This window comes from Lagopus muta, chromosome 5, assembly GCF_023343835.1.
Source record: "Lagopus muta isolate bLagMut1 chromosome 5, bLagMut1 primary, whole genome shotgun sequence".
Taxonomy (NCBI): domain Eukaryota; kingdom Metazoa; phylum Chordata; class Aves; order Galliformes; family Phasianidae; genus Lagopus; species Lagopus muta.
The window spans coordinates 32,241,221-32,267,534 of record NC_064437.1 but is presented as its reverse complement, the minus strand read 5'-3'; the positions used below and the strand labels follow the sequence as shown (position 1 = coordinate 32,267,534).

Sequence of the window (26,314 nt, the reverse complement as noted above, 5' to 3'; positions counted from 1 at the left end):
TGTTTATATTTCCATGGAGGAAGTTGCTCAAACCTTCATTTTTTCTAGAAGAACCTTTTACCAAGCACAGTGATTTTCTGCAAGAATTGAGTTTTGTTTTGATGTTAAATTAGCTATTCTGAAATTGAAATGTATTCAGAGAAAAGCTGCAATTCTGTTTGGTCTCAATGTTGTGGACAGAATGTGGCCTGAAAAAGAAAACAAACAGTTTCTATTTTGCATGAGAAAGGAAGAGGAGGAGGGGAAGAAGGAAGAAAAGAGGTAGAAAAAAACAGCAAAGCATTGACTATTATCTTCCTCCCCACAGGGCTGACTCTTTCAATCCATCAATTTTGTCAACTGAATAACTGAATATGTGTAGGTCTCATATGTGTGGCTCTCAAGATGGGGAAGGGTTTGTGGAAAAAAACTATTTAATATCTCACTTTGTTGGACAGAGGCCATTAATGGGTGCATATCAGAGAGGAGCTAAAAATTTAGAATCTTGATCAGAACAAAGGTCTAGAAAGAAAATAATGGATTATTCTGAGGCTATGGAGGAACTTTACTTAAATTCATAATTTTTTTGGGGGGGGAAAGAAAGGAATTGAAATCAGAACTTTGTTTGAGATGAGAAGGACTTCTAGGACAACTTGAATGGCTGATTCTAGAGCAGCTGGACAAGAACAAGGAGAGCAGCTTGTTAGATGTGAGAAGCAATGGAATAGTAACAGTATGCTGCAATATAGTTTGGGTTTGTTCTCATCTGCCCTTGATAAGAAGGGAGAGAGCTAACGTGCATTGACTGGGGATGAAAAGTTCAGATCAGTGCTGAGAAAGCCCAAAACTGAAGTTCTCTCAAGGACAGAAGCATTCATACTGTACAGGGCCAATGTCAGCGCATTGTGGCAAGCTGACAGAGGATGCTGATCTCTGATCAGGAGCTTTGTGAGGATGTTTACAGGGTACTGACTCTTGCCTCAGATCTTGAATGCATAAATGACGCTGTATGAAGCAGCCTCACCCTCACCTGTCCATTGTCTGATCACAATCTGGTCTTTTATTCCTCTGCAGTCCTAACTGCGGTCTGAGCTGTTGCTGTAGGGCAGAACTAAATCAATAACTCCTGCTGAGCATATTTGTTGTTTTATGGGTGTGGTTTATATTTTTTTGAGTGAAGACGTCTGTGCAGGGAATCACGGTGGTTTTTAAAAATGGCAATTTTTGCCAGACAGTCTCCCAACTCAGAAGCTGTGTGTGTGGATAGGGTGCTTCTGTGTGGGGATGCACATCCCCCTGCCACAGCTCTGCAGGCATCTTTCCTGCTGAACCTGCCTGCTCCAGAATAGGAGTGCGGTGTGTTCTTCTTACTTGTAAATGTGCTTTCACTTTATTTAGATTAGAGCTATTTCTTTAGTGCAGCACAGGAAATAAACCAAGTGCAAGTCTATTGTAGTCCCCATAACAACAGTTAGGCAGCTTACAGACTTTGTTAACTCTGTAAGTCTGCAAAGTCAAACTCAAAAAAAATGTCTTAAGAGAAAACCAGAAGCCAGCAATAAGGCAACATGAGAACCAAGCAGGGAATGTATGTAACCGTGAGGGATGCAGTCTTTTTGGGCCAGTTCTCCTCTGCTAACAATCATCATTTTTCATAGCCCAGCTTTAAATAGGGAGCATTATATTTTTTGCTCTGTGATAGGATTCTGTTAACCGACTATGTACAACATCTGATGGTGTCTATTATTTATGTGATGTAAAGTGAATGAGCAGCAGTGCAGTGTACCCATAATCACACAGATCTTTGTAGCTGGGAGGAGGGTGAATACATGCTGTGACTTTCTTTAGACACTCAGCCTTTGGCGTGACAAGTTACAAATAGTTTATATTAACCTTCCCTGAACTTGATCAAAGCACAGACTGCAAAACAACTTAATCTGTTACCTACACGTCAGTGTTGAAATACATTCGCTGCTGCTGCTGCAGCCAAGTGGCCCTTTACAATGTATGACGTCAACTCTTTATACAGAGGAAATTGAAGGTAAATTAAAGAGCTGTGTGTTTAATAAGGAAATGCATCCTGCACTGACTGTGCCTTTAAAAAGCTGTATTTAGCCAGAAAGTAGTAGTATTAGCCTCCTTAAAACAAAATTTCCTTCTCTGGTTTCCTGTTTTGTAAATCAGGCGCTGTTGTATTGTTTCTGGTATGACTGAAGAGGAATAGTGTAAGTGGCATGGAGTTCCTTTTGCCAAATTAAAAAAAAAAAAAAAAGCAAAACAACAAAAAAGAAACAACAGAAAATGCCAGACGACTTTGTCGGTAGCCTTACACAGCCTGAGGTTTTTCATTTTTCTTCAGCTTTCAGATTTGTCTTGCTGCTTGTGTATTTTTTCACCATAACTGTCTTATCTTGGGATGGATGGAGAGATTACACAAGCGTTCATTTTTGTTAATTGATAATTGTAGGCTGGTCTGTAATCAAGAACACAAAACTTACTTTGTTTTGTGTATGTAGATATATATATGAATATATCTATAAAATTATGCAATTTAGAAGGAGTTCTGTAGGTCTTGAAAATGTAGTTTAAGAAATGAAAATTGCAAGCAACTCCAAGAGACAATTTTTTTTGTCACTGTTGAGGCCTCATTTCTCTCATCGTGTTAACAGCAGAGATTTGCATTTGTGTGGAGTCTGAGAGAGCTGAATTAACTGCTAAGGGTGTTTGTAGTGCATACTGCACTTTAAAGCACCCTCTCCTAATATAAATGTTTTCAAGTATTGGGAGAAGTGGAATCATTACTGTTCAAATGGTGTGCTTATGTTAGGAATTTACTATGGTGGCAGAGCTGTTTCAGAGAAAAAAAAAAAAAGACTTTTTTCCTTTTTATGCTACTGTTAAATGAATAATGTATTCCTAAATGTACATGGTAAGAATCTTTGTATCATGGGGCCTGTAAGCAGCTTGCATGTTATGACCTTCACTTATCAGTAGTACCATCGTTATTTTTTGTATCAGTTTGTCTCTTTCTTGTTTATTATAATTGCTTTTTCTTCTTCCTTCTGTAATCTGGGAAAAGATTACTTTTTACTTTTTCAAGTAGAGTATGTGGTAGAATGCAGCCATTAGCTCTGGCTAGTGATTCAAAGTGATAAAGCAACATGAATAAATAAAAACTGATCTGTATGTTTCTAGTGATGCTCTATTACAATTCTACCAGCAAAACAATTCATGTAATTCCTACTGTGCCTTAATCCCAGTGGGCTGTTATTACAGAATGAATTTCCAGATGTGGTAAACCTGACTATATCCATTTGTCCAAAGGGATGGTGAATTCCCAAACTGCAGCTGTCAAATTAATTTTCCAAGAGAAGTACAAAATAGAGAAGATTTGCCACTTAAAATACTCCTCCTGCTTCTCTGTGAAAGAGATTGGAGGTTGGAGCTTTGGGAGCTCAGTTGGTTTGTTTTCACTGTGTCAGATGATTCACTTTTTTATTGAAGATTGGAGCCATGCTTTGTTGTTTGGTTTTTTTTTTTCTGTCATTGCTTTTAGTAACAGTATGTCTGCAACAAATGAGTCATCTGGGATTTCATACAATCTTTTTTTTTTTTTTTTTTAACTGTCAAAAGATCCTTTATTAGCCAGAGCAAAAGCTCGCACCAACTAGGTATGTGCCTGCCTGGAGTTACTGCTTGTAAACTGAGGGAGTCTCCTGTGTCATGTGGCCTTTAGTGACTGTCTTCTAGTCTGGTTAAAAATCCCTGGTGGCAGGAGAACTGCTACCCAAACTTCAGTCCTGAATATGTGGAGAGCAAACCTGAGACTGCTTGGGGAGATAACTTGCAGAGTACCCTGAGAAACCTACTTTTGCGGAGGCACTGGGGAAGCCAATTGGTGTCACCTTTTTGCATTTCAGTAGAGCTTTCAGTACTGTTTCTTACAGCATTCTTCTGAACCAAATGCCCAACATACATCTAGACACAACCATAATGAGATGGATGGGTGAACAGTAGGCTTGACAGGTCAGGCTTATAGGGGCAATGTGAATGGGGCTACACCAGCCTGGTGGCCGGTCACTGGTGGCTTTCTGCAAGGCTCAATTTTAAGGCCAGTTCTCTTCAATGTATTCACCAGCGACTTGGGTGCATTGCTCAGTTTGCAAGTGGCACTGAATTGGGAGGAGCTATCGACTCCTTTGAAGGTAGAGAGGCATTGCAAAGATCTTGACAAATTGGAGGTCTGGGTGGTCACCAACTGCATGAAGGTCTGGGCAATCTGTTCCATGCCCAACCACCCTCTGGTGCAGAACTTTTCCCCAACCACCTCCCCTGGTGTTTTGCTGACACGCTAAGTTTTGAATTACGATACACAGGAGCATAATTTTTGGCTTTTCAGTGGAAGCTTCACTTGGTTCTTGTTCCTAATGAGCACATCATCAGCAGTAAATCATTGTCAGGATTTTATGTTTTGGTGAGATAGAATAATAATAATAATAATATATGATAACAGTAATAATGAATATTTGCTGTCAGAATGCAGGTAATGAAGGATACATGAAAATGAAATACAGTAGTGAATAAGTGAAGGTCAGACATGTCACCAGCTTCTTATATGTCTACAATAAAATTTAGTAATGCTTTCTCAACAAATTTACATATGTAAATTAATGTTTCCTTTCTAACATGTAAAAAAAATGTTTTTCATTGTGTAATAGGGCAGTCCAGCACAGTGGCAGCCCACTTACAAGAAGGCTGAAGAAAAAAGAAAAAAAAGGACTTGCATTGCCTCCAAGATGTAACTGCTTATTTTTTTCTTGTGTTGGACTGTAGTCTAGTGAACAGATGCATTTTTTCAATCCCAGTGTACCTGGCAGGTTGACTTCCTCCCAGCTTGATGCTGTCTGCTAACTTACTGAGGATGCACTCAATCCTCTCATCCAGGTCATCAATGAATATACTGAGCAGGACACGCCCCAGCACTGACCCCTGGGCAACACCACTCGTGACATGTCATCAGCTGGATTTAACTCCATTCACCACCACTCTCAGTGCCTGGCCCTCCAGCCAATTCTTTACCCAGCAAAGAATGTACCTGTCCAAGCCACGAGCTGCCAGCTTCTCCGGAATACTGTGGGAGACAGTGTCTAGATGTTTAAATGAAAAGTTAATCTTCTAGTAATGAGATTACATTCGAATAACATTTAGGTTTTCTCTCAGGAAAATATAACTCTATTGTAAGAATAATCTTCTGAAGTCACGGTGTAAATTCTCACTTATTTCAGTGCTGAAATCTGAGATTCCAAATCCAGAGGCCTCCATGGGGCTGAAATGAAGGGTCCTGGACCCAAAGTTGCTGGAGGGGCCCAGGAGAGGCTGGGCTGTGGGTGCCCTTAGGGCCGTGAGATCTTGTGGCTTTAGGAGATTTTCATTCTCCTTAATAAAGTATTTTGAGCTTTGCATTGAACAACATCTTTCTGGCTAAACTGAAGAGGAATAATGAAACTCAAGAGGAATAATGGTTGTCAAGTACATTGAAATAAAAAGAAAAATTGCTTTGTAGAAGGAGCTTAAAGGGGGAGAGTAGAGGAATGTTTTTCTGTGAAAATCCCTGGTGTTTGGAAATCCCTGCTGATTATTGAATGCTTGTAGGCAGCTTGGATGGGAAGCCACCAGCTCTGGTAATGTGCACATAGACTTAGTTGACAGATGTTCAAAACAAAAGGACAGCAGAAAATTAAGTGTATTGATAACTGGAGAAAAAATGGAAAAGTATGAAAATTTTAGTGTGACATCAGCTATGTTTTGAGGTAAACTTCCTTGTTCTCTCCCTTAGTGGGTTTATGTTAATGTACATTTAATTTTAGTGGAAGTAGGAACCACTTTTAAAATACATTTTTTTTCCTATTTATTACATATTATAAAAGCCGGTAGAATGCAAAAGGATCTGTAAATGCCTAATATGCATTTATCAGCTCAGACACCGTTCTGTCATTGTGACTTTTACAGTGAGGGCATGTTTATTTCCACTTAGATACAGATGACTAGAAACCTCACTATCAGTAACTATTATCAAAGAATACAGTCCCAAAGTCGTAGGAAAAACCCACGGATGTACTTTAAAACCCTTTGTGAAATTATTCACGAACCACAAACATATAATATTTACAAAGCTAATTTCCCTAGCCAACCCATAGTGATTTTGTCAGTAGATCGGAAACAGAAGGAAGTGTGTCTTTGTAGACCTGTAGAAGTTTTGCAGTACAGTGGTTTGTGCTTTGGGAGCTGAAGAGAGAGACAAGAAGGAAGAGCAGCTTAGTGCAAAACTGTTTGTAGCACAGTCCCCACAAGTAGGCACTCCTGCATTCATACTCAGTTGATGATGGTAAAAATCCTCTGACTCGTAGTAGTCTAGATACATCAGCAGTACCTCTGAGCTTGCTGTCCTTTGTTTGGGAGTTTATCCCTCTGGAACTGTTCAGCAACTTAATGACTGGATTTTGCCACTATGGAATTGCAGCTGTTTTAATAAATAATAAATAATCAATACCTGATTATAATTAGGTCACACACCAAAAAAAAAGAAAAGAGCTAAAAAAAACCACCAAGATGATTTTGTAAACTGTACAAAATAACTACTAGATAAAAAAGGCGTCAGCCTGTTTCCACAAGAAGAAAATTGGAAGAGGGTAAAGCGTTGATTTTTATTATAAGGACTGGAGGAGAAGCTTCGCTCCTACTTGGTAGGGCTGCCCCCTAGTGCACTGCGGGCTGCAGGCTGCAGAAGTCAAGTGCAGCAGCAGGATTTCCTGTGCATGATGAACGGGCTTTTAAAGCACAGATGATTATGACTGAGATAGATAGATGCAGATGTGTATCCATATATTTATGTAGGTGCATGTATATTTGTGTAAATATATAAAATAATATTGGAGTGTCACCTTGCGGTACTTCTGTTTGTGTCAAGCTGATGAAAAACAAGGTTTCTACCAAAATCCATTTTCTCTTTTTTATTATTATTATTTTTCAGAAAGTCTTCATTAATGATGCTCAAATAAGTCAAATCTCTCACTGTAATGTTGCCTGCCATTAATTGAAATAGAGAGGCAATGACGAGCTGCAGGTGTAGTTCACTAGAGTGAGCAGGATCTGTGTCCTGATCCCATCACTTGCATTAGATCCCGGTGCACTTTAATTATGTCAAGAATTGCCCAAATGTCTTGGTGCTGCCATAGCAGCTCTTGGCACATTTGACTATTGCAGGCTTTGCTGCTCAGGGTGTGTTTTTGAAGTATAGGGTTTTATTTTTATACATGGAACTGGATATCCTTTAGCAGATGGATCTGTAGAACCCAATGCACAGTCACACAGGAGCATTAGCACCCTCCCTGTTTGTGCCTGTCAGGAACAGCCGTGGCTCCATGGTGGAGGAGGTGCAGAATGGGCTGAGCTAGGCTAGCTTCTGCTCTGTGTGTACTGCGGGTAGTGCTGAGGGGCAGTGATGATGCAAAGAAAGCAGATATTTGAATCCACAGAATCATAGAATCATAGAACGGCTCAGGTTGGAAGGGACCCCAAGGATCATGAATCTCCAACCCCTCGCCACATCCAGGGCCACCAACCTCCACATTTAATACCAGCCCAGGCTGCCCAGGGCCCAATCCAACCTGGCCTTGAACACCTCCAGGGAAGGACAGGGCATCCACAGCCTCTCTGGGCAGCTGTTCCAGCACCTCACCACTCTCATAGTAAAGAACATCCAACCTAAATCTTCCCTCTCTCAACTGGAGGAAGAGCAGAACGTTACACTCAGATGTTGAATAAACATTCTTAACTTGGTGAAGCACAAACATCTTCCATTGTCCCCATAAATCTAATGTATGTTGTTATCTCTGAAGTCTGTTTAAGTTTACAAGTTAATTTTGTGCTCGGAATGCTGTATTGCAGATCTTTTTCTTCTGCACTGGTTGTGTATTGCCCTCCCACATTGGCAGTACCACCTGTCGAGGAGCACCTAGCTTGGTTTTAGTGCATTACTGCCGGTGACTGCCTTCATGGTTTCTAAATTACTTATTGATTTGCTTCTCCATGCCTTTCTTCCCCCATGTTTTTTTCTCCCCATTGACATTCCTGGTGTCTTAGCTCACCAGCATTTTTGTTCATCATTCTCATAATATCTGTAGATCAATCAGTATTTGTTCACACAAATCTTTTTGATTTTTTTGAATGTGATGTGTCTTGTTCAGAGTGTAAGGAAGTTGGCTGGAGTTAAGAGTGATGTCTGAGACAACAAATGAGTTGGCATCAAGAAATCTCCTTACGTTTTCATTTAGTTTTGGGATTCACACATGTGAATCCTCAAAAATGACAGTATTGGAGTCTGTATGCTTCCTATATTGTGCTTTCTTTGTGCTTTAGATTCTTACTCTTTCTGAAAGGGAAGGATGCAAAAACTTCTGCTGTATTGCTCTTACATGCTGCCCAGCATGAGCAATGTGATACAGAGCCAGAAGTGTTAGGTAAAGGGAAACTGTAATAGGGAGAAAGCTTTGTTTTCTTTATGCTTTGACTTTGAGTCCTTGTGTAAACAAAGGCACACAAAAGTATAATAAATCTTTGGCTGGATGAGCAGTGACACAAGGGCAATTTTGTACTTATATATAAATACGTGGCTGCTGCCTTACTGTCAAAATACACAGCCCAAGTATTTCAAAGCAAGATATATAGAGCACATTACCTGTATTTTCCATTTACGTTTTTGTGTGTGCTTGATAGTCAATAGCAGCCTGGATTTATATGAATGAAGCAAAGGAATGTGAATAGTTGTAAGATGTTTGCACAGTTTGACCACTGGAGCACATGCACCACAATAACACACTGCTTGTTGTTATCACTTTGTGGTGAATTACCACTCCAGCCCTAACCTGTAGTTATTGATTGCACAATAAGCCACGTACATTCCAATGCAAAGTCAAGTTCTTGTGGAGTTTAGGCAGAAGCCTTCATCTATAAGGTCATCTTCAGTGCAAGCTGTGCAAGAGCATGTCTGTCCATGTCCTTGGTCTCAAGGCATGTCAAAGACCCAGTACTTGCTCTAAAATGTTATATTTTTATCCAGAGTTCTTCTGTCATGAGAACTTGAAAGTTCTATCTCTGTATCAGAGTCCTCCGTGCTGTGCAGCATTCGCTGTGAAGTCCACTGTGATGCAAGGGGAAGTCTAACTGCAGAGGCCACAAGGCTTGGGAGGATTGTGCTTGTGATCTCTTAAGTTCATCTTAAAGTATGGAGTTTGGTATCCTCCCATACTCCTAATAAAATGAGATTTGTATGGTAGTCCATCCTCGGTGCTTTTTGTTCCTTGTGACCTTTTTGGTACCTGTAAGTGCATACGAGGAGAAACATTAATTGCTGAAGGAGATGATAACATACAGAGGAAATGCCCCAACGTACCTGTAACAAAACCACTTCTTGCTGCATGGGAAATAGCCCAGAAGTCTTTTTTTTGTTTCTTTTTTTTTTTTAACCCCCCACACTGAACAAGGACTTCTACTAGAATAAAGAAGCCATTACAGTCAGTAAAGCCTGCATCCACATTGTCTGCCTGCAAGACGAAACAAGGAAAAACACATGGAGCTGTTCTGTTTAGGGATGACTGAAATGTTTGGTGTCTATTTGGTTGTCTTGGATTGGGCTTATGAGGCACAGTCATGCATAAAGCTCCACTCAGAGGAAAGGTAAGTTAGGACAGAAAGCTTTCTGCCTTTCTACTTTATGTTTCGCTTTGTATTCCTGGATATTTTCTGGTGATCCATGTATCTTGAAAAACAGATATAGTAAGTAGAATGGCTTGGTCATTTTCTATAGCAGAGCATGTAGTGTATCATCTTTCAACAGGATTAGCCTTTCCAGCACTTTAAGTTGCAGACTGTCAGGAGCTAAGGTACACAAAAGATAACAAAAATATCACGGTGATTCCCCCGCAATGAGCATACAGCTGAGCGTGATCCAGTGCTGCTGCACTGAGGAATAGAGACCAGGTATGGCTGGAGGTTGGCGGCCAGGAGAAAGAGGAGGTTGTGATTTTGTTGTTTTATTTTGTTCTAAAGACAAATAAAGGGATGGGTTATTCCAGGAAAAATCAAGTCATTGTAAGCATTGTACTGGGTTGTTAGCCCAGATGGGGTATTCTTATGGAAGGACAGAAGGTGTCTTCTCTGTGCACGTGCTGTTTATAAAAGTCTGTGTATCCCACTGAAAAACTTCCAGAATCTACAAAACATGGCATTCCCAAGTAAACAGATTTACACAGTCGTAATACCTGTGCATGTAGCATTGTAGGAGATTCCTCGTATCATACTGGAGATTGCTTTTAATACGGAGATTTCATTTGCCAAGGTTTTCAGAGATACCTTTGTGTCCACTTCAAACAAACTCATTCTGCATCTTTTCTCTGTGGTCGAATGGGCTGTGAATGGCACCTTACAGACTGGGATTGCTGGGTGGTGTTGGCTTCTAGCCACAACACTACATTGCTCTGCACTGGTGTTTCTGAGAGAAGAAGCAAACAAAGGACAGCTAATTCTGAAGAGATGGCATCACTTTGAAGAGTTGAGAGGAGCAAAATTGGTCCTGTAAAATAGTCCTTGGTTTTAGATTCTCAGATTAAGCAAATTATCTTCTTGCAAACAGATCAAGACACTGAAAGTGAAAGATTCAATGCCTGTAATTCCACAAAGAAATGCTAATTTGTTTGAATTCGGATGCTTTTCTGAAATCTTTTCATTAGAAGGCTCTCCTAGTTTGAATTGCCTACTTGTCACTTTTTATTTTAATTTGATGGTCCAATTGTCTCTTTGAAAATCTAAAAATCAGCAAAAAAGCATTTCCAATGCCTTGAAGCCTTGAATTGCAGACCCTGCAGCAGAACATAATGCATTAATTATCCAGCCTCATATTACATGGATTTGTAGCAGTGATTTCCTCATCTTCACAGACGTTTATTACTGACATTTCCCCTGATGAGGTGTGGATGAATGTTTTAAATGATAACATAGCACACTAGACAGTGTGAGCATTTGCAGCACCTCTGTAGTTACGTGCCATCAAGCAACAGCAAGCTCATTCATTTGAGAAACTTAGCAAAACCATGTTGTGGCCCTCTGCTTGAGAAGCAGCTGTCACGGAAATCTCTGCTTGGTTTACTTGTAAGACTGTATTTTCCTGCAGAATTCCCTTCTGTTGATCTGTCTCATATGAATATGTTGCTTTGAAACTTGGCTCCTTCTGTGCTACTTCTGCATGGTAGTAATGGAATTGAGAGCTACAAAGAGGCTGTGAATGGCAAATAGGTTTCCAAATGAGGAAGGAGCAGTCAGGTAGTGTTTGAAGGATCAATTGTGAACGTGTCTATAGCTTTGTTTAAACTTCAGAAGTAAACTCTTCATTGTGTTTTGCAGGATATGAATGATTACTCGCCAGTATTTAGCAAGACGCTCTACAGAGGAATGGTTGCTCCCGATGCTGTCAAGGGCACTGTTATCACTACTGTTTCAGCTGAGGATCAAGATCCTCCGGTAAGCAAAAACGTTCTGGTAATACTCCGCACCCATGAGGGAAAAATCTGTAACCCCTGTAAGTGACCTATCCCTCTCAACAGCAAAGGTGATAATTACGAGTTCCACAAAGCAGTAACTCGTACATTTTTGTCAGCCTGGCCTTTGTCATTCTGGATGGAGGCTGCATTTGTGAAATGATGATTCCCAAAGGTGACAAGTCAGTGATACAGCTCCTTTCTGACAGCAACATTTTTGGAAACCTCTTGACTTCCCAGTGACAGGTGAAGTACAGGAATAGGGAAGCATGGCATGCATGGCTGGCTTTTCTACAGTTGTGCAGCTTAGCAAGGAAACAAAACACAACTCTGTGAGACTGTTGCTTTCTTGATTTGCATTTTTTGCTCAGGGTCACATGGAACTGCACAACCCACCAGCTGGCCCTGTTGGACTCTGTTTGAACAGTGTGGTGATGTTTTGGGGATGAGGCTTATTCTTGCCACTGGCTTTTATCGCTGCTCCCTAGTGAAGCAGTTGATTGACAGAACTGAGCACATATGTTTGACTTGTTAGCTATTCTGAAGGGCAATATCAATTTTTGTAATCAGAGGTTGATGAACACTGGTGGCCAGATGATACACTGAGGACGATAAAAGCCAAAGATGTTCTGCCAGCCAGGTTTAATTTTTAATTGTTAGTGTTTCACATATTGAGGAGTATAATCCTCAGGGAGAAGTGTTCAGAGTGAATGTGCTACGCACATTAAAAGCTGATGGCAGTGCTTTGACACAGATCAACTGTTGCTTAGCAAAATATGCTTCATAGTAATTTATTTACCACTCAAGGACAGAATGCGAAACCAGTGTTTCTGTAAGGACAGTCCTGGTATCCCCTTGTAAAAAGTCCTAACATACAACTGTAAGTGAATTCCCTGCAGGTGGTGTGCATCAGCTGCGTGTTACTGAGCTTTGAGGCATTAAGGTAGTTGGTATCTGCTGAAGTTCTGAACTGTTGTTAGTCCAAAATACATAAAAGACAGTATTATCAACATATTGCGGATCGTTCCTGAATGAAAAAGCACTCTGCTGCTGTGGTACTGCTGTCTAATTAGTAAGCTTTGTCCTCAAATAAATGACTCTGAACTGCATTCGTTATTTCAGGGAGTTCAGCAGATGGTGCTTAGCTGGAGAAAATTCTCTGTTGCTCTCCCCAGGAATGACTTGGGAACCAGGGATTCCATTTCTGTTAAGTGCTTTCATCCTCAGTAGTTAGCAGCAAATAATTCAACAGAAAACACTCTGCTCGTCTCACGAGTGGAGTCACTTCAGAGTGATCTGCCAGTGGAGAGTAGAGAAAACTTGCTTTGCATGACGATTGAAACTGTGGAATTTTTTCATTGCAACAGTGAAAAACTAAAGTACTAAATCTATCAGTAACAATTCTACAATCCTGGCAGCATCCCAGCACCAGTACATGTTTGCTCCTTCAGGTTATCTCACTGATTTTTGAAAAAAACTATGCAGATAAGGATGGTAAGGATCAGTGAAATAGGGCAGATTTGTTCACAAATGAGTTATTGGGATTACATAATAAAGTATTCATGACTACTCACATATTATTGTGATTTGTATGCTGGTTTTATTTAACATTCTCTGTTGAAGATATTAGATACGTAGATATGTAGATATGAAGATCAACAGATACGTAGAAGATATTTTGGTCTGGATGAATTGTTTACCTATTCTGATATGGTCTCAGTTCTTTAAGTCTGAGCTTTAAAGAGTAAGATAACTGTTTCATTCAATGTGATGAATGTTTAACTGATGGGTGTATGTAATTTTTCCTAGTTCCGTGGAATCTGCACTTTCTCATGCAAAGTTATTTCTCATTTAGAAACCAAAGCAAAACTCCTAATAGCTCGTTAAGCTGCCAGCCTAGAATTTTTAGAAGTATGTTTTGCCCCTTTTCCTTCTGGACTCTCCATTTCTAACATCTCTATCACTATCACATGGATAGAAAAATGTAGGAATTGATCGTAAGTCTGCCTGCAGTGGATAATAATGGCCATCTCCAGTTAGTACGAAAGCAGGAGAATAGAAAACCAGGCTAAAGCACTTACATCTCCCAAATTCCTTTCCTGTGATTTCCTCGTGTATTTATATATGTCTTTTTTATATGGACTTGAATATTTTGTATTTGAAAAATGTGGGGGTTGCTTCTATTTCCGTCAAGAAATGGATGCACACAGGAGGCGGAAATCAAAATCACTGAATGCTGGATCTCACTTATTACCTTTATAGCAGTCAATAACGATGTTACAGTAATGGTCTTCAAAAATCAACTCTTGCATTTCTTTGATTTGTATCACAGCTTCAAAATAAAACTGCCCCTAGGCTTTAAATGAATGTGCTATCCGTAAAAGCCAGCTATGGAGGAAAAAAGTTTCTAAAATTGTTTTAGAAAACTGATATTTTATTTCAAACTAATGGTCAAAGGCTTTTATTTTTTTTAATTTAAAAGAAGGAAGAAATGTGAAACCATGGATGGTTTTGTTTCTTTTTCTGGCTCAGCTAAACCTGTTTAAATGATTTGTGTTACTGCAAAAGTGTATTTACTGGAGCTTGTTTTCACAGTAAGTGATGTCACAAAGTATTTGGTATGAATTCACCAGAAATTGTTTTTTTTTTTCTGAAAAATAAAAGAAACCAACAAAACCACTCTGTTCAGCAAGAGTAGCTTTCTCTAAACTTGCCGTAATTGAAAGAATATTCCTACTTGTTGTACTCAGTATTGGAGAGTACTTGTTTTTTTTTTCCTACCTGCTAGAAATTTCTGTGCACAGTACTAATACATCTATCCTATCAGTTCAGGAAAATAAATGGATGCTTATTAAGTAAGTAATTTTGGTTTTAGTGTTCAGTTAAGAGACAAATCAATTTGAAAGTCACAAACTTGAGTTTTCATGTTGTCATTTTACAAGTAATGTGGACAATTCCCCTGTCAACGTTATAGAATCATAGAACTACAGAATAATTAAAGTTGAAAAAGGCCTCTAAGATCACCCAGTCCAAACATCCACCTACCACCAATATTGCCCAGTAATCCATGTCCCTCAGTACAACTCCTACATGTTTCTTGAACACCTCCAGGGACAGAGGAGCTCTACAGAGACTCACTGTCTTCAGCAAATCCCAACTTCACAGTGTGAAGTTAATCAGTGTGGATGGCATGAGAATTCAAACTGAAATGCTCAACACCTGCATGAAATTCCTCTACAGGAAAGGCAGATGTGTATTTTCAAACAGCAGAAGAGCAGGCTTGGAGGAACGCAATATTGAAAGATGTCAAGCTCTCCAAATCTCTCCATAGCAAAGGGGACTGCAGCAGTGACAGGTATGGAAGTGGTAGAAAAATGTTTCAGGCCACTGAAGTTGATCTGGATGAAGCATCATCTGCAGCCTAGTGTTCCGTATTCGTTGTGGGAAGTATTCATTCAGTGATATTCCTGAGAATAGATAATGTTCTGTTTGTGCCTTTGACCTCTAAAGGTAAGCCACAAACATAAGTGCAGGTGTTCACTAAAGATGTGGCAGAGCTGCAGGTTGTAAAGCAGGTGAAAGATGGGAGGCTGGAAGAGACTCGTGGTATGGAGTGCTCTGGTTTACTGTAGCAGTGAATTTCCTAAGTGGTGGTTTAGAAACTTACAGCATGGAGATGTAGGAGCGTGCTGAGCAACTAAATGCATTTGCAGAAAGGCACAAGAGGTAAGGATCAGTTTTTACTGTTAAATGAAGTACCATTTCATTAATTGCTTGGGTTTATAGATTGAAGGTGATCCTTTTTATTTTATTTTATTTTTTTTTTTTTCTTTTCTTAAGCTTTTCTCATTGAGTTACCATTCAGTAAGTTTTTTGCCTCAGCATATCCTGTACTTATACATGTGAGTGAAAGAATGACTGGGTAGGGATCAAGTTATGGAATTTAATTCACTGAAGAATGGTAAGCCATCAACGTAATGGAAGCGTTGGTAATAGGATTCATTTGGTCCTAAAAAACATGGATTTCTGATTATTACTAATGATTACTCTGCTATTTTCAGATGCTCCCAAGTAGGTTCTTCATTATGTTTTCATTTTAACCTGCGGATTTCAAAGGAATGTAAGAAATCTTGGCCTGGAGGTGGGAGATCTCTCTGGTGGTTACTCCTGTGTCAATTAAAACACAGAAACCAGTTCTTTCCATTGGCCAAAACAGGATTTGAAGCAAGTGTGTTTCACTTTCAATCATTTTCTCCTTTCCTGTCCTTTTCCAGTTATTAATTTATTTTTTTAAGTACTCAGTACATCTTCTAATTGCTCACACTTTTTCCCACAGCTTGCATCTTATTCTAGGCACACTTAGAGGTAAAGGGTAACAAAATGCTTAGCATAGAGGAGTAAAAAATGGCCAAGGGAATTACCATAAAGGAGCAGACCCTCCTCTAACATACATGGCTGCTGAGGGTATGATTGAGTACATCTTCAATTCTAAATAATGGGTAAACCTTATTAGAATACAAATCTGTTTTCCACTGTTGAACTGCTTTCTTTGTTTCCTGGATGAACTCTGTTAGCTCTGTTTGAATTTAATTTCCAAACCTACTCCCTTTTTGAAAACAACTGATCTGAGCAAAGGATGAAGGCGAAAGTGAGGAACAGTGCCAGCAGGTATCCTGTGAGGTACATTTCTTTGCACGGATTTGTTTTGTTGGAAAACATTGAAATGTTATATCTCTATTGGAGATGCCAAAGAAATGCTTCTAGCAACTAAGGTAGTTGTACCAGTGTCTGTAGAAGAATACTTATCTGTAAGAACAGGGAGTAAAAATAAAAACATCTTGAGAATACCAATGAGAATAAGCCAACAGTTACAAATATAGCCCAGGATAAAAGAGGAGTCTAAGGCTGCAAGGTAATAAAGAAAAATCTGTCAAGAGAGACAGAATGAAGTGAATACTTTTTCAGGTGGAAATAAGACATTTGCTTTATGGCATGTTAGTGTGGACTGAGGGATGTTAATAGGTGTGGATGCCCGAGCACTGGTCTTTCTGAGGCAGTTCCTAACACCTTAGCTGCAACTACATGGAATCAAATTTAGGGTTTTGGTGCTAATGTCTGTATATGCTGTTTTGCTTTAGATAACACGAGAGCTTCAGTGTCTTCCAGAGATATTTTTCAGTCCTTATAGTGAGAGATAAGTGCAGACCATGAAGCTTGGATGAGCTCAGTGTTAGGCTTTCTCACTAACGCTCCTGAGTTTTATCAGCATATTCCTTAGAATCCCTGGCTAGCAGACATCTATTCCTTGTACAAGTAGATGTGGAATGGTAAAATCAGATGCACAGCAGAGCACTAGTTTGCATTTAAACTTCAGTGCTTAAACTTGGTTGACTGGGAAGGCTTTGGTGATGGGAAAGGTCTTTAAGCTTGACTTATTTCCAGTTCTGTACCTGTTTATAAGTGAGATAATTGCACTTGGGAGGGCTTTGAATGGTGAAAGTTACTTTTTGGCTTGGTAAAGGCACTACCTGTGTTATGTTCAGTAGGCTGTACAGTTGGCCTTACAGATACCTGAGTTACTCAAGCACACCTGGTAATACTTCTGGGGAGAAAAATAATTTTTCTTTGTTGTGATTAGTTTATGCTTTATTGAAGTGGTGTAGCGATGATAGGCACCAGATGATTCTAATCATTTTCTCAAAGTGCTTAACCTTCCAAATATTAGGAAACAAGAGCAGCTTGAGCTTGTAAAGAAATGCTTGGTGTAATAATCAGAAGGTGAATATTCCCAGGACTGATGCATCACAAGGTGCCTCTTTCATATGGGCTACCACTGTGAAAGCTAGAATACTTCAGTCTCATGCATTTCCCCTGTATGTTCTGATTTTGTTGATTTGAATTGTCAATAGAAGCAGATGCAGAAGCTTAATTTTAATGACCAGCCAGCTTCCAGAGCTCTGGATCATCCCACTTAATGGTTTATCCAGTGTCCTAGCACCTTGTAAAGTTCGCATTCAATTGATCCCCTTTGTCAGATTGAGAGTAATTGTCCTTATTGTTTTACAGGCATTCACTGAAAGTACAGTGCTAACAGATATTTAATAAGAGGTTTCACAGATAATTAACTAGAAGTAAAAGCATTCTTGAACAGTCTGGGGCTTGATCTTTTAAAAATTATTACTGTTGAATTTCACAGAGTCTGCTGGAGTTCAGTATGAGGGAAAGACGCTGAAAATTCAGTGAGCTCTTGAAGTAATTTTATCTCATGGTTTTAAAAACTTACATTCTTTTTGTGTTCAGCTTGTCATTAATTCAGAATTTCCAGATTTCATCCAGACTTGCAGACTTTTTCATTGGGTTATGTACTACAGAGTAAATTAGCTGAAAATTGAGAATGTATGTAAAATTCTAGTAATAACTGGTAGATGAGAGGGTAAACAGACACAAGTGCACAGTTCACAATTTTTAGCTGGTTTGAGACCCACCAACATGGGTCACTTTTCTCCTCAAGTACCTGGTTTTGTGCCTCGGTTACCCAGCTTTGGATATTGGGAGTAATGATTCCTTGCTTCCTGCTTCCTTTAGAATTGCTTCCAGAAACACGCATGAAAACATACAGAAGATGTTACTGGTGTTACACTGCTCACAATTTTTCATGACTTCCCCACATTCTAATTTTTGTTTAGCCTCTCCGCGCCCTGTGGGAGTTGTACTTGTACTCTGGGCGACCTCTTTTTTCAGGGCCGCCGTGTGCAACCTCATGAGCAAATACAAATGTTGGGGATGTTTTCGTGCCATAGCCATCAGCTGTGTCCCAGCTGAGTGTAGTTTCCCCAGAGCAAATGGAACCTTAAGAAATTATGCAGTAGTAAAAAGAAGAATTGAAGCTGGATGATCTTTAGAGTTGAGTTTCGTATTATTCTTGAACTCCTTGGAAAATTTCGCTTCAAAAGAATGAAGATGGTTCCTGCCAACTAAAATCCTGTCTTCATGCTTTATTGGTATTATTTGTTTGGGAACATAACCTTTTGTTTGAATTTTGCTGTAGACGTAGGAATGCATCTGAATTACTTCATAACAGAAGCAAAAGAAGATTAATACTTGAGATAACTGAAACTTGCTTCTGAATAGATTTCCCTGGAAAATTTCTCTGGAGATTTTTCTAATTATGTTGATGCCAAAATGCAGTAAATAAAAAATAAATTCCCATTTTGTTATTTTCAGAAATGACAGGGGAGAGGTGTACTTGATAGTCATATCAGGAACAATAACTTGATGAGATTTTTCTTTATTTAAAAACAAATTGCCCAGCGTGTGCATGTTTAATGATGATGATAGCTTCTAGTCCTGCAAGCAAATGTGAGCACCAGTACTGTGTAGCCAAGCAGCATGGATTACAGCAGGTGATTTCCTCTTATAATGATATTGAAGAGAAATTACAGGGAGAATGTTGTATAATTACCTCTGTTACACAGTGATCTCTGAAATTTCTCGTGTTTTCAGGGATTTTCTTGTGTCTGGTGTGCATGGTCCTGTAAAATACTTCTACCTACTAGCATAGTCTGTCGCTTATTACTTCACTGAACATCAAAGCATTTCTGTAAGACCCAGTTCTGGGTTACTGAAGGTACTGTTTTGCCAGTGGCACTGCAGTGCTGAGCTTGTTGCTGAGTCCTTGCTGGGCCAGGCTGGATGTCCATGGAGGGCACAGGGTCCATGGCCCTTGTCACTGCTGCAGTTAAATCATCCAGAGGAGTGGCTAGGCTCTACAGAAGCTCCACAGAAGCTTATCCTCTTGCTACCTGTCCTTATAAAAAGTCCATCCCTGCTTTCCTGTAGGTCCCCTTCAGATATTGGAAGGTCACTACAAGTTCTTGGAGCTGAAGAGCCCCAGCTCTCACAGCCTGTCATTATAGGGGAGGTGCTCCAGCCCTCGGTCCTCCTCTGTACTTTCTCCACATTTTTCTTGTGCTGGGAGCTCCAGAACTTTACACAAACACCTATCCCAAATTTATTCACATGTATTTCAGTTCAGAGTGTGTATTTTGAATCAGCATTTCATTATGCTTCTGTTGTATCAAGAAAATGTTGGTCTCATTTACTGAACTTGAAACACTTTGTGAAATACTTCTGCTCCAGTTTACAGAACTTTCCTAGCATGAGCTAGGCATGTGCATTTAAATACGTTGTCAGGAACAGCAAAGCTCTTTTGTAGCACAGTGTTGAATGCATATAGAAAATACCAATTTTCTCTTAATGAAGCTTTTGGTTTGGGATATTTTGTCTGTTGGAGTACAGCATGATGTCTGACGTCTGTTTAGAAGCTGCAGTGATACCAGCAGCAGGACCAGTCTAGTGCTCTCCTGATCAGCCACAGATGATACACACGTTGGAATTTGTTGGAACGTCATCTGAGTGATTTAGTTGCTGGAGATGAAGATTTTGAAACTTTAGTTCTTCAACATCCAGTTTTGGAGAAAAGTGAAACCTCTGGATGTTGCTGTACAGGAACAGTCCTTCCAGGACACATGGTGGCTTTGCCCAAGGAACATGGTGCTCTTCTCATCTTGTCTCCTCTAAAAAAGTGTGTGGGTACTACACGGACAGACTATCCTGTGTTAGAACTGTAGTCTGACTTTTCAGAAATGCAGTGCTCACATCTTCCCATTGTCAGCTTTCAGGACACAGTGAGAAAGCAGTTGAATTTTTGATTCAAACTTATTATTTAGACATTTCCTGAACTGGAGAGGAGATTTTATAATTTGGATGTTGAAGTGCTGTTGAAAGATATGCTAAACAACATTAAGCCATGGCCGTCATCTGTAATTTTAAAAGCAATAATAATAAGGAAACAGACCGAATACAGACTCTGTCTGTATTTACGTATATTCATTGCCCTTACGAGTTCTTCAGCTCACTTCTATATGAAATCTTGAGAAACCTGGGCTTCTGGTATGTCACAATATCACATAAGATATTTGGGGGGGGAAGTCCTCGTGACAAACCTGATTCTTAGGCAGGCAAGCTGCAAATTGTGACATCGCAATGGGGCATGGTGACAGCACAATTAGCCTTTGTGACATCACAATGGGGTGTTGTGATGTCATTATGGGTATTGTGACGTCACAATGGGCTCTGTGACAGCATAATAGGCTCTGTGACATCACAGTGGGGCTCTGTGACATCATAATGGTTATTGTGATGTCACAATGGGGCTCTGTGGCGTCACAATGGGCTCTATGACATCATAATAAAGCTTTGTGACATTACAAAAGGGCTCAGTTACATCGTAATGGGCTCTGTGACATCACAATTGTGGTGATCTGTTGACCAGTGTTGCATTTTAAATTTTGAGTAACTTAAAGAAGAATGCAAAAACAAAAGGATATTTACGTTGTTTTGTTTCTGCATTCCAGGGCACACCAGCAAGCCTAGTCCGGTACAAAGTAGATGTTGTCCAGTTTCCTTACAGCGCCAGCATTTTTGATGTGGAGGAAAGCTCAGGACGTGTAGTAACTCGGGTAAACCTAAATGAAGAGCCAAGTACAGTGTTCAAGGTATGTGCTCATATAGCTGTGTACTGTCAATGGAAATGGAAATGGAAATACTTGCACTTAGTAGTATTCCTCTCACTTTTGTCTTTCTCTCTCTAGCTTTATATTCCATAGAAATAAATGAAGTTCTTATTTGTTTCTTCAGTTTCTCAGTTTCCTTCTGGTACACATTTCCTGGCCTTTTTTATTTCAGAAAGGTCTTGGATAGATGCGTTTGTTGTTGTTTGGTGAGGAAAAGAAGTAGGGAAGCAACCGAAGGAAACCTCAGTTTTTGAAAGTTACATTGCTGATGTTTCATTTTCAACAGGGCTGTCAGCACAACAGCTTTGTGGAAGATTTGTAAGAATGGCAGTATATCTTGTAAAGGAAGTTAATGCAAGATTGGGTGGTTTGGGACTTCTGTTCTCAAGTACTATCATGTAAAAACACTGGCTTTAAGGAGATGTAGACTACTGCTGTCCTGTTACTGTTCCTGAGGAGTCTCAAGTGTAGTTAGTACAGAGTTATTTATTATTTCAATCAAAATCTCTGGGACAGAGCTCCTTTCTTAAATCCATAAATGAAGGAGTTAGCTGAAAATAAAAATTGAAGTGTTTCAGTAAGCAAAACAATGTCATTTATAATACGGTCAGGGTTTATATGTGATTTTCCTACATGGGAACTGCCAACCTTCTGTTTCTTCATTAAGGTATGTTTAGTTTCTTCTTGCTACTCACTTATTTCTTTTTGAATTGAGAATGAAAGGGAAATTTATGTGTATACTTTTCTGTTACAAGGTAATAAAATTGTCTACCATTTGCTACTTCTTAATAAACTCCAAGAAATCCAAGCTGTGGGGTTTTCCTGAGTTGGTGATTGCATCTAGAGCATTGGCTTTTGTGGCTGCACTGAATCTTCAGTGAAATTGTCCTAGCAGCTTTTAACATGCTCATACTAACAGCAACTACAGTACTTTGCAGTTCATTGATATGTTGACTGAAAGAGCATGTCCTATTGCTCTAGGCTGTCTTTTCGCTGACCTATTCTGAGAACAGCAAACTTCATAGAATCATAGAATCCTCAGAGTTGGAAGGGACCTTTAAAGGCCATGGTCCAACTCCCTACAATGAAAAGGGACACCCTACAGCACCATCAGGTTGTTCAAAGCCCTGTCCAGCCTGGCCCTGGTTGTCTCCAGATATGGGGCACCCACGACCCCTCTGTGCAGCCAGTTCAGTGCTGATCTGCTAATTTGCTAGAGCAAAGGACTGATCTGCTCCATCCAGTGATCTCCTGAAATGAGGACAAATTTAGGGAGAGAGAAAAGTAGAAAACTGTCTGTTGATCCGTCTCCAGTGGGCAGGTCTCTCATCCTGGTGCTCACCTTTATTTGAAAGCTGAAAGCAGGTGAATTTGTCCTGGCAGAGCAGCACCAGTAAATATTTAGTAACAATTACTTATGCCAAAAATTTACAAAGGACTTGCCTTGCTTAAGATCTTGTGTTGTCTGTTCTAGCATTCTGAGAATGTCTCCTAAGAGTTTTTTCATTGTCATCTGGGGGGAGATAATGTTTTTTTTTGGTTGTTGTTTTGATATCAAACTTTAGTTCTAAATATTAATGCTTGTTAGCAGAACAGAATTCTTACCCAACAGTTCTGGTTTTTATTTTATGGGGGGCTACAGATGTTTTTTCAGTAGTAACTATTCCAGAGCTTGAATGCTGAACTGAGATATAAGTAGGAAAGTTATAATGGGTTCTAGTGTTTTGAGTCAGGACTGTCTCTGATAGGACGTGAAGGGAATCCATGAAAAACATGAATTGTGTAATTAATGGAAGCTTTCAGAGATTTGGAGGTGTATTTGTAGAAGGCTGTGAAATTGAAATTCCGTTTCTCTGCATTTCCATATATTTTCTAGCACATGGTTCAACCTGTGGATGGCTGTCACCTTTTTCCTCTGTGTTTAACTCTCATGAAGTGTTTGTTTTGTAGTGAAGAAAATCTCTGACTTGTTATACCCTGAAAATACAAAAAGTGCTGTTGCAAGTCAAGATAAAAAATGCTGTTGCCTATACTAAGACGGTGATTTTCTGCACTGTTATAGCTAGTGGTCATTGCATATGATGATGGAGATCCTGTGAAGTTCAACACCACTACTGTAGAAATTGCTGTACTTCAACCTTCAGTAATCCCACGATTCACACAGGAGGAATACAGGTAATGCATTTATTCATTCGCATTACAGCTGTCATGGTTTAAGCTGAAAAAAGTTCCTGTTTGAATGCCAGTCTGATAGATTGGTTGCAGCATGGAAGCACCTCCCCTGCATTCACTTCAACTTCTGTTCCTTTCCGTGTTCCGTTTGACTCACAGGAGGAAATAAGCCACAAAAATAAGGTTTGAACCAGTGTACCAGAAACCTCGTGTGCTTAGAGCTGATAATGCATTTACTGATGTTACCTCTTCTTTGGGAAATAGAATTTGATGCTGCTCTGAAGAAAGAGCTAACACTTGAGTCCACCAGAAGAAGAAATGTGTGCAATTACATGCAGGACTCCGATTCGTCAAAGTCAGGGTAGCAAAAGACTTCAGAATTGTTCTTTCTCTTAGCTGCAAGTTTTTTTGGTGGACAGCTGTTCCCTAATCTTAGCAGATAGTGCTGCAGTATTACCATCTTAATAGGTTGTCTCCAACTGAAAAGTTGTGGGCTGTGGTTGACAGTAGTGAAACGCTTTTGTTAAAATTCTCCTCTTAGCGGTTGAAAATCTCAGTCGAGTGGATAAACAAAAAGTTCCCTACAACTGAGATATAGCTAGGATCATCAGGGCTTCAGGTTATTGTCTCCATGCAGTTTCAGTACATGTGATCCTGTGAGCCATTTGTATTGAATGAGAGGTCCCATTCAGTATCTTTATTGATGACCTGGATGTGGGCACTGAGTGTGCCCTCAGTTAGTTTGCAAATTACACCAAGCTGGGAGGAAGTGTTGATCTGCCTGGGGGTAGGAAAGCCCTACAGAGGGATCTGGACAGGCTGGATAGCTGAGCTGAGGCCAGTGAGATGAGGTTCAACAAGACCAAATGCCAGGTCCTGCACTTTGGCCAAAACAACCACAGGTAGTGCTGCGGGCTTGGGGCAGAGTGGTGGGAAGACTGTGCGTAGAAAAGGGACTTGGGGTGCTGATCAATGCTTGGCTCAACATGGGCTGGCAGTGTGCCCAGGTAACCAAGAAGGCCAATGGTATCCTGGCTCGTATCAGACATAGCGCAGCCAGCAGGAGCAGGGAAGTGATTGTCCCTCTGTACTCAGCCCTGCTGAGGCTGCAGCTCAAGTGCTGTGTTCAGTGCTGGGCGCCTCACTACAAGAAGGAAATGGAGGCCCTGGAGTATGTTCAGAGAAGGATAATGAAGCTGTGAAGCGTCTGGAGCACAAGTCTTACGAGGAGCTGCTGAGGGAGCTTGGGTGGGTCAGTCTGGGGAAGAGGAGGCTCAGGGGAAACCTGATCACTCTCTCTAGCTCCTGTTGGGAGGTTTTGGTGAGGTGGGGTCAGCCTCTTTTCCCACATAACTAGCAATAGGACAAGAGGGAATGGCCTCACATTGCACCAGGGGAGATTCAGGCTGGACATTAGGAAATACTTCTGTGAAAGAGTGGTCAGGCACTGGAAGGGGCTGCCCAGGAAGGTGGTGGAGTCACCATCACTGGTGTTAAAGAAATGTGTAATTGTTGTACTGAGGGACATGGGTCAGTGGGAAGTATTGGTGATAGGCGGATGGTTGGACTGGATGATTTTGGAGGTCTTTTTGAACCTTCGAGATTCTGTGATTCTGAGAGGGAATTTACACTTGAGCTCTTTGATGTAAGATGTGCAGGTGATTATTATTGCTACTCAGTCGTAATATGAAACTCTGACAATTAAAAAAAAAATAATCAACTCCCATTTTCTTGAAATGAAGTGAAAAAACAAACTGATGCTCAGGCTGGTTAGTTTGTTAAGGCTGGTTTCTGTGAAAGTGTTCAGGAAGAGTTTCTGACATTTTTGTAATAATAAGAAATAACAAGATCAGTGTGCACAGCCTCCCTGTCTCAAGACGTTATAACCTTGCTGCAGTGTGTGCTCTTGCATCAAATGTAACGCTATAATCAGTACCAGAATATTAATGGATTTTATGAATCTAATTTCAAAGCCAAATACTGTTGGCAATCGGGAAGCAGAAACAGAATGCATCATTATTTGCTTCTCCAGAACCAAATGACAAGTCATTGTCTGCTATTTTAAAGAATTTAGAGAAAAAATCATGATATGCATTGTTTTTCCTCATGATTAGAGTATCAGAATTTTGAAGCCATACCATAAAGATAAGGAAAGACTCTCCTGACAATTCTTCTTGTAGTGTGTCACTTGCAAAGTTAAATCACATTTATAAAAGAAGGCAAGTAGGAGAAAATACCTTGATCCTACAGCCAGGAGTGTGCTAATGAAGGCATCTAATTGAAATGTTGGTTAGTAACTGTGGAGAGGAGGAAGAAGTAGAAAATGCGAAGTCTCGGGGTATGTTATGATGTTCTGTTACTCAGTCTCAGACAGTAAAGAATATGTTGATGAAAAGAGGGAGAAAAGGAAAAAAACCTTTCATTTCAGACTTGAAAAAGTTATTCCAGCAGTGTTTAGTAAGAGGACTTGATGCAGAGATCTTTCCAAGACATTCTACGTCTTGGGTAAACTCCAAAAGCTAATTCACCGTGCCTCAGGAGCCAGCACAGCGGCTGGAGCAGCACAGAGGGGTCCTCTTCTACAGCACAAAGAGTTTTTGCACTTCCATTTAAAGCACCAGAGGGTCTTTGCAGGATTATGGGAAGAGAACCTAAGCTGCAGGTCTGCTATTAGAGCTGATGTTGCCTTCTGAATCAAGTGTGCATCTCCTGAGGCCACCTCAAGCTTCAATTTCATCCCAGAAGATAGGACCTTTATTTACCTACAGTAAAGGAAGCTTAAAGTAAAAAGCATTCTGTCTCCCCTAAATACTTACAGATGACAACTCAGTAACCCCTCTTATCTTCTCCTCCTCACAAATTCATAGGATTAGGTGAATAGCCCAGTGTCACTTTCCAAAGAAATAGCCCTGCTCCATTCTTGGTAATTTTTTTGAGATGCACACTGCTGCATTAAACTCTTAGAAGTCTTTTGAGGGCAGCAAAAGCAGTTATTCA

General features: G+C 40.1%; 1 protein-coding gene across 9 annotated transcripts in view; it reads left to right on the top strand.

Moving 5' to 3' along the window:
- PCDH15 (protocadherin related 15) overlaps window positions 1-26,314 on the top strand; it is a 678,253-nt gene that overhangs the window by 570,340 nt on the left and 81,599 nt on the right. For all 9 annotated transcript variants that reach the window (XR_007376985.1, XM_048944599.1, XM_048944600.1 and 6 more), the window contains 3 exons: window positions 11,437-11,553; window positions 20,987-21,127; window positions 23,208-23,320. Coding sequence is in view for 8 of the 9 variants with exons in the window: in XM_048944599.1 (XP_048800556.1) it covers window positions 11,437-11,553; window positions 20,987-21,127; window positions 23,208-23,320 (371 nt within the window). In the remaining variant the exon portion in view is untranslated. The remainder of the gene's footprint in view (window positions 1-11,436; window positions 11,554-20,986; window positions 21,128-23,207; window positions 23,321-26,314) is intronic.